Source organism: Auxenochlorella protothecoides, assembly GCF_000733215.1.
Source record: "Auxenochlorella protothecoides strain 0710 unplaced genomic scaffold scaffold18, whole genome shotgun sequence".
Classification (NCBI taxonomy): Eukaryota; Viridiplantae; Chlorophyta; class Trebouxiophyceae; order Chlorellales; family Chlorellaceae; genus Auxenochlorella; species Auxenochlorella protothecoides.
The window spans coordinates 741,037-752,665 of record NW_011934213.1 but is presented as its reverse complement, the minus strand read 5'-3'; the positions used below and the strand labels follow the sequence as shown (position 1 = coordinate 752,665).

The window sequence follows — 11,629 nt, the reverse complement described above, 5'->3', positions numbered from 1 at the left end:
TTACGAGGCGCCCCGCCCCCCACCTGCACGCTCCCGCCCGGCCCCAGCGTGCGCAGCACAAGCCTGTCCTCCAGCATGCACTGCACGCTGTGGTACTGGGCCTCCACCCAGCACGCCAGCGCCACCTGGTTCAGAAAGCGCTGCAGCGCGCGAGTGGAGGCCAGCTGCGGGTGCACCAGGGTGGGCCACAGCGAGGCCTCCAGCAGCGAGGGTGGGGGCGGGGCGGGGCTCGCCGGGGCGGCGGGGGTGACGGCGGGCGCGGGCGCGCAGGGTGCTGCAGGGAGCGGGGCGGGGCGGGGTCCCTGGACCGATGCAGCGCCAAGCGCCGCCCCACCTGCCACGGTGGGCGGCTCAACTTGGGATGCGCCGCCGGCACTGGATCGACCGTGGCCGTCGCGACTCGCCGCTGGCGGTCCCAGGCCGGCGCCGGAGCCCTGGTGCGCTGAGGAGGAGGCGCGCAGGGAGGGCGGGGGGTGGGGTCCCGGCCGCCACGTCGGCGAGGTAGGCCGCCGCCACCGCCTCGGCCACCGTCACCGCGGCGTCCTGCAGGACGGAGGGCGCCAGGGAGACAATGGCAGGGGAGGGCCCGCGCCCGTGAGTGTCCGCGCTCCAACCCCTGAGCGCGGGTGTTGCAGCGGGAGAGGGGGGTATTTTGGGGGACCTTGGAGCCCTACACAGGGCTGTGGGAGTCAGGCTCACAGCACAACCAATGCACGCCGGCGGGACGGCGCACCCCCATGCCGTCTGCCAGGGGCACTCGCTCAGTATACACGAGTGCCGTTGGCGCCAGATGATCGTCGCCCAGTTGCCTCACCTCGGGGCGGCCCGGCCTCCGGCCTCCAGCTGCGTCAAGGCCGCGGCCCGGCCCAAACCGGGGCCCGCGGCCGACAGCAGGGCTTCCTCCCGCCCCGCGGCCCCGCTCGCCTCCCCCCACTCGTTCTGGCTCCCCAGCAGGCGAATGACGGCGTGGCAGAGGGGCGCAGTCTCTTGCAGCCGCGCCGCGATGGGGTCGGGCCGCCGTTCTACGGCGCCGGCCTGCGCACCGCCTGCCTCTCCATTGCAGGCCTCGGTGCCGCCGGCCAGATTGAACGGCAGGTACCCCAGCCAGGCCTGGGCCACTACCCTGGCTGCGCCAGTGAGCACTGCATGGCATGTGCAAGCGAGGGACGCCTTCTCGGCGCCTGCCAGGTCAGCGGCAGGAAGGGCAGGGAGGCCCCGTTCCAACGCAGCCAGCGCCAAGGCAACCAGCCTGGACTGCTCTGCCGGTGCGATGCCCTGGTGCGTGGGGAAGAAAGGAGGGATAACTGTTGGGGCCCTGAGGGATATGGGACTGGGTGTTCGAGTCCAGGGGCCTATCATCGGCCCGGGCATCCGGCCACCCCCTCACCATGAGCACTAGGGTTCTGCAGCGTGGGGCCCTGGTCCGCCCGACCTCAAAGGGCGCCCAGGCCCGCTCCCACACGTCGTCCCTGTTGCGACAGGGGACGTGCGGCTCCTGTGAGGGCGCTGGTGGAGGCGGGGAGGGGCCCGCAACGCCACGCCTCCCCCTCCACCCCCATCCAACCGCCGCGGAACTCAGGCCGGTCAGTCCCGCGACCGCCATCCATGGATCAGGGTGCATTGCACTCCGAACACATTTGTGGGTGCTTCGAATCGTCTTGGAGGGCCTGCATCGCCCGCGGGCCCTGCCGCTGCCATCCCATGCGGGGCGGGGCCCGAGCTTTGGCGGAGGGAGGTAGTGAGCTATGCAGGCAGTGCTGCTCATGGAGCACTGGCCCTGCTCTCTAAGATGTGTATCAGAAATCAAGACCAATGCCGATGCTCGGCGACGGCCGCTGTCCTCCCATCCTCAGCGTCCATGCGGCATGACAGCTCTCGCGCCCTGAGCCGGGGCCAGGGCCCCCCACCAGAACCATGGAATGGATTCTGCCACCCAACGCCCACGGTGCAACTTGACAACGGAATGGGCTGGGGCAGGCCGACGAAACTTTACAGCTCACAGAGCTCATTACAGGCCATTAGACTCCGGTTCGCATGGCATTGGGCTTGCCCAGCCCCGCGCCGTGTCCCATTGGGGTCCGGACAGACCCAGGTCATGGGAGGCATCCTGGCAGCTTACCCCGCCATCTGATCAGGGGTTTTGGCCTGCGTCATGCGGAACCAGGCCCCCTCAACACGGACTACAGCGCACTGGATGGAACTCCACTCAACAGGGTAGTTTACAGCCTGTTCAGGTGATTGCCCAGTGCTGCGCTGGGTAGAGGCGCGTGCAGGGCATGCCCACCCAGGCACACATCTCCCATGACTGCTACAGGAGGAAAATGGCCGCTGCAGTCGGACATGACAGCCCAAAGCAGGGGTGCGGTGGGGGAGCGAGGGCATACTCAGCTGCTGCCGGGCACAGATGCAAGGACCCTGGAAAACCTGGACCCCTTCACACATGTTCCCAGATATGCAGCGATAATCGACCTCACCCGGGAGCTGAACGACGCTCCAAACACTCCCGCCGACACCCAGGCAGCAACGGTGTCCATCCTGAAGTCGCTGTTTCCCCCCTGGCTGCCGGGTGCCTTTGCTGTGAGTTACACTGGCTTCTGTCTGCAGGACTCGTGCATTTTCAACGGCCTTGCTGTGTCATCGGTGCGGCGCCCCAACACCCTGCCTGCCCCCCGCACCTCCAGGTGATGTTCTCCAAGCCCTTCCCCGCCTTCTCTGCGAGATTGAATGCTTGGGCCACGGCAGTCACCTGCCAGTGGCTGATGGGGCCCTGCTCGGTAATGGCCGTGGACGATGGGGACGGTCAGCCAAAGGCCGGCCAGGGCGTGAAAGTCGAGAGGCACGTGGACTGCTGGCATTGCTCGTGGAGGTTCTTGATTCAGGCCGGTGCCGGTATGGGTGCATTCTGCCTGCCCCAGCGTGATGTCACGAGAGAAGCGTGGCAGCGCAACGTCTTGCCGCCTCCAGGTTGTGCGACTGGCCAATTGGCAAAGATGTCGCAAGCCATTCCCCTCGGGTGCAGGTGTAGGTACCTGGAGGAGTCAGGGTGCGCTTCCGTCTGCCTGAACAGCTGCAAGTTCCCCACCCAGCGATTTTTCATGGAGGACATGGGACTGCCTCTCACGATGACGCCAAACTACGGCGATTTCAGGTGAGGTGCGGGGCCCCGTGCTCTGACAAACGCTCCCTGGAGCCTCCCATGTGAGGGCACCTCACTGGCAGGTTAATTGCTGATGTTTGCATGGCGAAGAGGCACCAGCCCAGTGCTGGGATCTGTTCACACCCACACGTCCACTCCACCACCATCTGCCCCACTTTCCAGCTGTGAGTTTGCCTTTGGGAGAACACCGCCAGAAGCCTTTCGCGATCCCGCTCTGGAGACGGCCTGCTTTGCCAATTGCCCTACCAGGCATAAGGCCAGGCCCCACAAATCGAAAGAGCGGCCGCCCGAGCAGCAATGTCCTGGCGCATTGGTCTGAGCGTAGATGACGATGAGGCAAGGGAAATTACCCCCATAACGTATTCCTTCATCATTTCGATTTGTTGAACTCCAAGCATAGCCTGCGCTTGATCACATGAGTTGAACGTTCTCGGATGCCGATGTCGTGGAGATTCCTTGGCCTATGGAATGCGAAGTACCCAGAGCAGAGGAGAAGGAGAGGCCTTGGTGCCTCAAACCCCAATGGTCTTGTTGCCGCGCGTTTGGGAGGCCCACATCAATCTGACGTGGTCGGAGGGCCCCCTCCACTCGCTGACCAGTCGAGCGGACGGCGTCGCTGGCAACACGGTGACCTGGGTCGATGAAGGTTTCTGATGACGCCCGGCCCAAGATCCCACAGGCTTGATCCGATGCAACCGTCCGAGCCACTTATTGCATCCAAGATATTCTTTTTATCATGCGCATTACTGAGCGGCAAGATAATTGTGATGCGCCAGGACAGATTGGGGCTCGGGCTCTCGGGTCCAGCTGTCTCATGACGACGTCCGGAAGCGCGTAGTGCCGATTTCTTCCCATGCCCGGAACTCCCCGCGGTCCTCGGCTGGCCGAGCATCTGGAAGCAAACAAGGGTCGGCGATCACATCACAGACCCTCATTCTCTCCTCCACATTAATCTTTCGCCCCCTGACAAATTCAATTTGGCCTCTTCTACGCACTCGATTTCCACCGGTTTCCCTCACATCTGCATAGATATGGTCTCATTCAAGGCCGCTGTGGCCGTGCTCCTGCTCGGATGCGTCCTGTCCGCCTCCGCCGCGGGACTGATCGGTAGGCAAAGGTTGTGCGTTCTGTTTGGTTTCTGTTCGGTGTCATCTTGCCTGCCCTGCCCTAGGACCCTACGGATGCCCGATGCCGCGCGGCGGCAGCATCAGGCCACCAGCGACCTGTAGGATCATGGGACTCGATCCGTCCACTGCCCCTGGCGAGCCGGACGACAAGTTGATGCATGGATTCAAATAGCATGCCTGTCAACACGCCCTGCAGCCACCAAGAATGTGACGGTCTACGACTTCTGCGACATCACCCCCGCCGACGTGGCCCCTCCCTTGACCAAGGACATGGATTTTGTGGGCAGCGTCAAGTTCGTCTCCCTGGGTGATGCGGACATCGCCTACCGTCGCTTCGGCAACAGTTCCACCGGCCGCCCCCCCTTGGTGCTCGTCGCCGGCCTGGGCGAGACCTCCGCCATCTGGCCCGCCTCCTTCCTGGAGTACCTGGCCGAGCAGCAGGAGGTCATCATGTTCGACAACAGGGGGATCGGCCAGAGCACGGTGCGAACTTGTTCTGCAGGGGGGGTGGGAAGGTGTTGAATGGGCGGGTCAGCACCTTTGGTGGCCCAGCCTCTGAGATCAGGCAGGATGGGGATGCGTCTGCGCACGCTGCCCAACCCTGAAAACCTGCATGCGACCGTCAGCCCACGAGCTTCCACCTCCTGCCCTTGAGCACACCCTCACGCCGCCCCCCTCCTCCATGCGCAGGATCTCACTGAGGGCTATATCAACGTGACCTCCATGGCTCTGGACACCCTCGCCTTTGTCAGGGTGCGTGTTGTCAGATTACGGTGGTGACCTGCTGCTCATTTCGCCTTGTGCGCCCGGGGAGGGGCCCTCCACTAAGTTTGCACATGCAGCTGCAGGAATGCCACGGGGCCATGCCTCGCTCGCGTGCCGCCTGCACCCCACCCACGGTCCACACTTACCCCTTCCTCCTTTCCTCCCCATCACCCCCAGGGCCTGGACCTGGATGTCAAGGTGAACCTCATGGGCTGGGGCATGGGCGGCATGATCGCCACCACCTGCGCCGCCCTGCACGGCAAGTACTACAACAAGGTGATCGTGCTGTCCGGCACCGCCGGCAGCCTGCACTCCCGCCACATCACGCCCACGGCCAACCGCATCCTGATGTCTGACCCGGAGCCCACCGAGCTGGAGAAGCTTTGGCTCCTGTTCCCCCTGGAGCACACCAGCGGTGAGATGCGTGGCGGGGTTGGCAGGGCCTGGCCTCTGCTTGCTGGCGCTGGGGGGAGGGGTTGGGGGGCTCGGAGTCCCCAGAGCAGACCACCACATGCACGCCAGCACCCGCGCACCATTCAATGCATGCCGAACTTTGACATGCAAAGTAAGCACGAGGCATGCCATCGACACCAAACGCCCTCCCTGTCTCAATGCCCACTCCCATCCATGTGCAGCTGCGGCGGCTGCCTGTGCGTACTTTAGGAACCCCGAGCCCTCCGTGGTGGACTTCTTCAACTACACCACCTTTGAGCGCCAGGCCCGCGCCTTCTCTGAGTTCGTGAGTCAGGGTGGGGTGGGGTGGAGCCTGCACTCGCATGAGCGCTCCTTGAGGTCCTGCCGCACGGTGCCAGTCGCTTGCCGATGGGCTGGAGCAATGCGGGAGTCTACCCCCCATCCCTGCTCAAACCCTTCCACCCACCCCCACCCCCATCCCCCCCCCCTCGCCAGTTCTTCGATGTCGATGAGGTCTACGAGGCCCTCCCCAAGATCAAGAACGACCTGCTGCTGGTTGGAGGCGAGGACGACGTGATGATCCCCTCCCAGGGCCTGAGGGTGATTGCCAGGCGTACCACCACCCCCTGGCTGGTGGTGCTGAGGGAGGCCGGAAACGCCGCCTGGATCCAGTACCTGCCCAGCTTCGTCAGCATGCTGGACTTGTTCCTGGATGCATACCCGGACATGTGATACCACAACCAATTTTTTGTACCTTCCACCGCCCAGATTCGTGATCGACACCATGCTGCAATGACATGTGTGTGCAATCCTCCCCACGGGCCCCCCGATTGCTTCCGGAGGTGGCCCTGTAAATATGATGGGGAGTCACCGTCAACTCTCGCATGGTTGGCAACCCGGGACGCCACGTCATACTGAGACCCTCCCACAGACCCACAAACGCCAGGTATGAGATTTGCTTGGGGATGCCTCGGACACGGTGATCATCATTCCACAGGCGGCGCATTTGAGTCCACAGTGTAGCCTAGCGTCAGTATGGCGCCTCGGAATGCCGCCTGGACTGTGCTTGTCCTCCTGGCCGCCCTCACGGCCCCCGACCGTGTGTCGGCAGGTATGAGATTTCGCCCAAATGCATGCAATGATGGAAGAAAGTGTTTGAGGATGGTTCTCCCCTTCGGAACCCGTCGCATGGGGTGAGCCACTTCCATCTCGGCTGCTGTCGGTGCGGCTGACGCGGCACAACCTCACCCGAGAAAATCAATCCCCGATGCAGATGATGCCCTCGCCACCGCCCTGGAATTCTGTAATGTAACTGCTTCCGATGTGGCTCCCGAGCTCCGCTCCAGTCTGGACTTCGTCGGGCCTCTTCGCACCGTTGCCATTCCGGGCGCGGAGGTTGGATACCACCGCTTCGGCAATACCACGACGGGCCGGCCACCCCTGGTGCTGGTGGCTGGCCTGGGATCCACCATGAGTTTCTGGTCCGCCGAGCTCCTGGAGTCGCTGGCAGAGGACCAGGAGGTCATCATCTTTGACAACAGGGGCATGGGCTACACCAAGGTGAGGACCGTGGTCTGTTGATGTGCTGACTGGGTTGCCATCGAATACAGACCGCCGTCATCGAGCAGCTGTCTCCCTGGCTATGCATGCCCCTTGCCACAATCTCTATGCTGTCTCGCCACGAGACGGATGCACAAGAAGTCAACTGTTTCCTACCGTCGTGGCCACACAGGACTTTACAACTAAGCCGCTGACGGTGCCCCTTATGGCCAATGACACGCTCGCCTTTGTGGAGGTGCGGGGTGTGAAGCCTTCGTTGGACCTGTATCCTGCAGCGTACTGCCCAGACATGAATTTCCAGAGCTCTTCATGGAGTTTGCACTGGTTCTTTAAATCAGGCACCCTGGGGCCACAGCATGTGACGTGCTCCCTCTCCACCCCCCTCAGGCCCTGGAGCTGGGAGTCAAACCCAACCTCCTGGGCCTGTCCCTGGGAGGCTTTATTGCTACCGCGTCGGCAGGGTTGCACGGGGAGCACTACAACAAGGTCGTGATCGTGTCTGGCAGCGCCGGCAGCCCGGAGTCGGAGGCGCCCTCCCTCCAGGCGCAGCAGGTGTTCAGCGACCCGAATGCCACGGAGCTGGACCAGCTGAACACCTCCTTCCCCCTCCAGTTCCCCGTGGGTGCGTACCAGGGCTGGTTGGATTGGGGCGGGCTGGTGTGTAGCACGGCGCTGCACAGTGGATTTACTGTGGGAGGGAAGGGCCTGATCCCGCCGAATGCTTCGAGCCCAGGCATTCGATCCCCGCATCCTTCTTAAACCCGCGACATTGCAGCCGCCGAGGCGGCATGCCGGCGCTTCATCGACCCCGACTCTGCCGTGTACGACACCTACAATGGCACCACCTTTGGCCGCCAGGCCCTTGCCATACTAGACTATGTGAGGGAGCATCTTGTGGGGAAGACTGTCCGGTGTGAGGGGTTGATATCAGGTTCCTCGAAAGCACATTCCAAAGAGGAGCAAGGGCGTCTTACCGCCTCACGATGGCGACCCATGGCAGCATCACAGTATCCCTCCCCCCAAACCTTTCCAGTTTTACGTGGAGACGGATGTCTGGGACGCCGTGCCCGGCATCGACAACGACCTGCTGCTTGTGGGGGGTGAGGACGACATCGTGGTGCCCATCCAGTCCCTGCGGGCCATTGCGGAGCGTGTGCCGGCCCCCTGGCTCGTCGTTTTCAAGGAGGCGGGGCATGCCGCCATGAACCAGTACCTGCCCACCTTCCTCCAGATCCTGGACACCTTCCTCTCCTTCTCCACCGACGTGTGAGAGGGCTGCGAGGGGGGCTGGATGGGAGGAGCGCAAGCGACCGGGGTGCGTGCGCAGGGCCCTGTTCCTTCGAATTTTATAGCTGCCTGGAAGGGAGAATCCCATGGAAACGACGCGAGTGCAAAACGAGCTTGCTGTTGCCTCAGTCTCACTGACTCTTGTGCTCGACACCCTCATGTCAAGAGACACGCCGTGTGGAACTCTGCTGCGTATAAACAGAACAAGTTCTTGCGTCAGCACGGTGTCATTGCACAGCTCACCATGCATTCACTGAGGCAGCCATACACCCTTCCTCCCGCAACCTCAGCCCATCATCTTGACGCAAAAGTCGGTGGCCTGGCTGGCGTCCAGGTCGTAGTCGTGGGGCCGGGAGGCAAAGGCCACGGCCTCCAGCGCAATGGCTCTGTACTCCAGGGGGTCCTGGACGCATGCCCGCACGATCTGGGAGTTCAGGGGCTGCAGCGAATCGAACGCCTCCTTCCAGACAGGGTCCTGTGGCGGCGGCAGTGTGTGTGGGGGTGTGGGTTATGAAGGGTTTCCAAGCTCTGGCTCTCAGAAAACAAATATCAGACACTGCACAGCCCAGCCAGTGCCTGCACGCTGCCATACTCAGAGACGTTCCCTAGATGGCCTCAGACCTGGAGTGCAGCATCACCCACTTCCACTTGTCCCAGTGCTCACCACGAGGGGCACGCCCGTCGCCCGATCCTCGAGCTCCCCAGCCCCGTCCGACAGCTCTGCAAAGTGCACGCCGCCGGCGTGGTCGGGGCCGGGCGCTGCGCCTTCCTCCAGAGCGTAGCTGATGGAATAGGTGTCGTGTGAGGCGATCAGCACCCGCGTCTGGCCCGGGGCCACCCGCTCCTCCCGCACCCACTGCACTGCCTGCTGCCAGGTTGGGCCCTTGCCGGAGCGGTGGGGGCTGGTGGAAAGTGTGCACTCCTCGTCCAGCTCCAGCTCGAACCAAGTGGCCACAGCGTTGACGACGCCGGCCTGTACGATGCGAGGGCATGCGAGGCATGGGATGGAAGTCATCATGTGAGGGCCGGTCACCGGGAGGAGGAATTGCGCAGGGCCGACGGGCAATGTATCGCCCACGGCTGGTGGCCCCCAGAGCCATGTCTCAGTGGCAGGGGGGCAGAAACTCAGCTCTTTGGCCTCATGGCGTCAGTCACCAACCCCCAGGGGTGTTTTCACCCCGCCGGGCTCAGAGCAGGCCACCCATCCCCTGCCCCTGAACCCCAGCACCTCTGTGAACAGGAGCTCGTGAGGGGCTGAGGCCGGCCGCATATTCTCCAGGCTGGCCGAGAAGTCAAAGGCAAACACCTCGACGGGGTCCGCCAGTGCCACCCAGTCGTTCCTGCGCCGCGGGTCAAGCAGGGGATATGGGGTTACTGTGATGGGCATTGACTGCCCTGCATGTGCACATGGCGTGCTGCCCTTTCTCCGACTGTCCAAGACCCTGCCAGCCCTCTCCCTACCGCCCACCCCTCAACCCACCGGCACTCCTCCAAATCGACGCCCTCGTAGTCTGGCCGCCAGCGCCAGCGGTTTGCCTGGCTGACGTCAAAGCCCGCCGCGCTTTCCAGTCGCATCTGGATGGGCTGCGCGAACACCCGGGCCGACGCGGGGACGAGGAGGGCGCCGGGGGCGGCCAGCTTCTCCCTGGCTGCCGCCAGGATGTGCAGCACCCCCTCCCCGATCAGCCCCGAATCAAAGACCTGGGCCACACAGGCAGGGATGTTTGGCAGTGGATCTGGGGGAGTCCCTGTTGAGATGGGGCATGGCGGCGCCCAGCACCCACATCATCCTGGGATCTTGAGCGTCGAGGTTGGTCCCCCATGCACCGCAGACACCAAGCGTGACCGCTTCCCTTCCCCCCACCCCCTGCCCTCTCCCCTCGCCAGGCCCCCCACCTCGTAGATGAGGAGGTCCACGCGCCTTTCCAGGTCGGCGGGCGCGCAGTCCGGCCCCGGCTCGGCGGCCATGCGGCGCACGTCGCGGTCCAACATCGTCACTCGTCCCAGGCACCCGTTGCTCGCCAGGCACTCCTCCGCCACATCGCACATGTGTCGGTTGATCTCGGCGCCCACCACCGACGCCGCGCCCGCCCTGCAACGAGGGGTTGGGGTGGGGGAAGTGGGGGGCGGAACCTGAAATGACAGGGGGCTGCCAGCAGGGCTCTGGAGCGGTCAGTGCGACGCCCCGGCTGCCCGCCCTGCTCGCTTGGTCCTAACCCCCCCTTGATCAGAAACTTGGGCTGGAACGAGTGCAGTTGATGCTGCCTCACCACGGCCTGCCCCTGGCAGGGTTCCATCCAACCAACCACCACCAATGCACCCACCTGACCGCCATCATGGAGAGGAGGCCCGTGCCGGCGCCCATGTCCAGGACATGCACCCCGCCCGGCCTCCGAGATTTCAGCCGCGCCACGGCCCGGCTGCGGAGCATGTGGAGGACAGGCGTAAGAGGGGAGTCTCCGGATGATCCGGCACTGCAGCGCAGCTGGCGCAGGCCAGCACCACGGACCTTGGACCGCCTGTGGGGTCAGCTGACCCTCCCACCCACGTCCCTTTTCACTCCCCCCATCACAGACCAGCCTCGCTCGCAGCCCTCACTTTCCCCTCTCATCTTCCTTCCCACCTTATGGCGCCGTCGTAGGCCACATTGCGCGCCTCGTCCCGCACCATGTCAAAGTGCCAGCGCGGCACCAGGGCGTGCCGCGCCCTGCACTGCGGTGGGGAGGTGGAGAAGAAGACCTGCCCCACGTCTCGGCGCACGCGCAGCGACAGCGCGCCCCCGCCCTTCACGGCCACGCCATCGAGGTGCTGCAGCGCCACGGCACAGGTCGTGACCGGGCCGCCGTCGGGCGCCCGGTTGGTCAGCCGCGTGGGGGCGAGGCCGGGGCCGGCAGCCGGGGCCAGCTCCGCGTCCCACCAAAAGGCCACCGCTGTCAGCCTTCCATCACCGGTGGTCGGGACGCTGAGCTCGACGTCCAGTTCCCAGGCGGCGGACCTGTTGGCAGCAGGTGGCTGCGGCGGACCTGGCAGGGCAGGCCCCTCGCAACTTTGCTCGTGAGAGGACCCACCGCTGCCTCGCTCCGATCCTTGCTCGCCTCCCCCTCGTCCAGTCCCACAGCGGTGCGCAGCCGCGGCGGCACGCGCCCGAGCCTGCAGGTCCAGGGTGTCCACCAGGAACGGCGCGCTGAGCTGGCGGTGGGGCAGGGAATCCAGCTGGACGGCTTCGGGCCCGGGCCACCATCGGTACGAGTCCAGGGGTGACAGGTCGAAGCCGCTGGCTTGCGAGGGGCTGACCTCTACCAGCTGCGCCCAGATCTAA

The 11,629-nt window shown here is 64.4% G+C and overlaps 6 protein-coding genes across 6 annotated transcripts in view; 4 read left to right on the top strand and 2 right to left on the bottom strand.

Annotated features, from left to right (window-relative positions):
- F751_1906 (hypothetical protein) overlaps positions 1 to 1,390 on the bottom strand; it is a gene marked incomplete at both ends in the record, with an annotated part of 3,194 nt that extends 1,804 nt beyond the window's left edge. The window contains 4 exons of the mRNA XM_011399613.1: positions 24 to 164; positions 493 to 616; positions 815 to 1,275; positions 1,388 to 1,390. Coding sequence (XP_011397915.1) covers positions 24 to 164; positions 493 to 616; positions 815 to 1,275; positions 1,388 to 1,390 — 729 coding nt within the window. The remainder of the gene's footprint in view (positions 1 to 23; positions 165 to 492; positions 617 to 814; positions 1,276 to 1,387) is intronic.
- A 529-nt stretch (positions 1,391 to 1,919) lies between these two features.
- Positions 1,920 to 2,261, top strand: F751_1905 (hypothetical protein; the record flags this gene model as incomplete). Its single annotated transcript, XM_011399612.1, has 1 exon — positions 1,920 to 2,261. The coding sequence occupies one exon, from the start codon at positions 1,920 to 1,922 to the stop codon at positions 2,259 to 2,261; it is 342 nt and encodes a 113-aa protein (XP_011397914.1).
- A 15-nt stretch (positions 2,262 to 2,276) lies between these two features.
- Positions 2,277 to 3,152, top strand: F751_1904 (hypothetical protein; the record flags this gene model as incomplete). The annotated part of the gene is made up of 4 exons (XM_011399611.1): positions 2,277 to 2,359; positions 2,451 to 2,577; positions 2,682 to 2,860; positions 3,020 to 3,152. The coding sequence occupies 4 exons, from the start codon at positions 2,277 to 2,279 to the stop codon at positions 3,150 to 3,152; spliced, it is 522 nt and encodes a 173-aa protein (XP_011397913.1).
- A 1,036-nt stretch (positions 3,153 to 4,188) lies between these two features.
- Positions 4,189 to 6,195, top strand: F751_1903 (Putative aminoacrylate hydrolase RutD; the record flags this gene model as incomplete). The annotated part of the gene is made up of 6 exons (XM_011399610.1): positions 4,189 to 4,264; positions 4,481 to 4,767; positions 4,975 to 5,037; positions 5,227 to 5,464; positions 5,685 to 5,788; positions 5,959 to 6,195. 6 exons carry the CDS (start codon positions 4,189 to 4,191, stop codon positions 6,193 to 6,195), a joined length of 1,005 nt encoding a protein of 334 aa, XP_011397912.1.
- A 303-nt stretch (positions 6,196 to 6,498) lies between these two features.
- Positions 6,499 to 8,293, top strand: F751_1902 (Putative aminoacrylate hydrolase RutD; the record flags this gene model as incomplete). The annotated part of the gene is made up of 6 exons (XM_011399609.1): positions 6,499 to 6,574; positions 6,737 to 7,023; positions 7,196 to 7,258; positions 7,411 to 7,645; positions 7,799 to 7,902; positions 8,057 to 8,293. 6 exons carry the CDS (start codon positions 6,499 to 6,501, stop codon positions 8,291 to 8,293), a joined length of 1,002 nt encoding a protein of 333 aa, XP_011397911.1.
- A 303-nt stretch (positions 8,294 to 8,596) lies between these two features.
- F751_1901 (Protein arginine N-methyltransferase 7) overlaps positions 8,597 to 11,629 on the bottom strand; it is a gene marked incomplete at both ends in the record, with an annotated part of 6,145 nt that continues 3,112 nt past the window's right edge. The window contains 8 exons of the mRNA XM_011399608.1: positions 8,597 to 8,785; positions 8,975 to 9,283; positions 9,539 to 9,650; positions 9,791 to 10,011; positions 10,207 to 10,402; positions 10,635 to 10,730; positions 10,934 to 11,333; positions 11,427 to 11,613. Coding sequence (XP_011397910.1) covers positions 8,597 to 8,785; positions 8,975 to 9,283; positions 9,539 to 9,650; positions 9,791 to 10,011; positions 10,207 to 10,402; positions 10,635 to 10,730; positions 10,934 to 11,333; positions 11,427 to 11,613 — 1,710 coding nt within the window. The remainder of the gene's footprint in view (positions 8,786 to 8,974; positions 9,284 to 9,538; positions 9,651 to 9,790; positions 10,012 to 10,206; positions 10,403 to 10,634; positions 10,731 to 10,933; positions 11,334 to 11,426; positions 11,614 to 11,629) is intronic.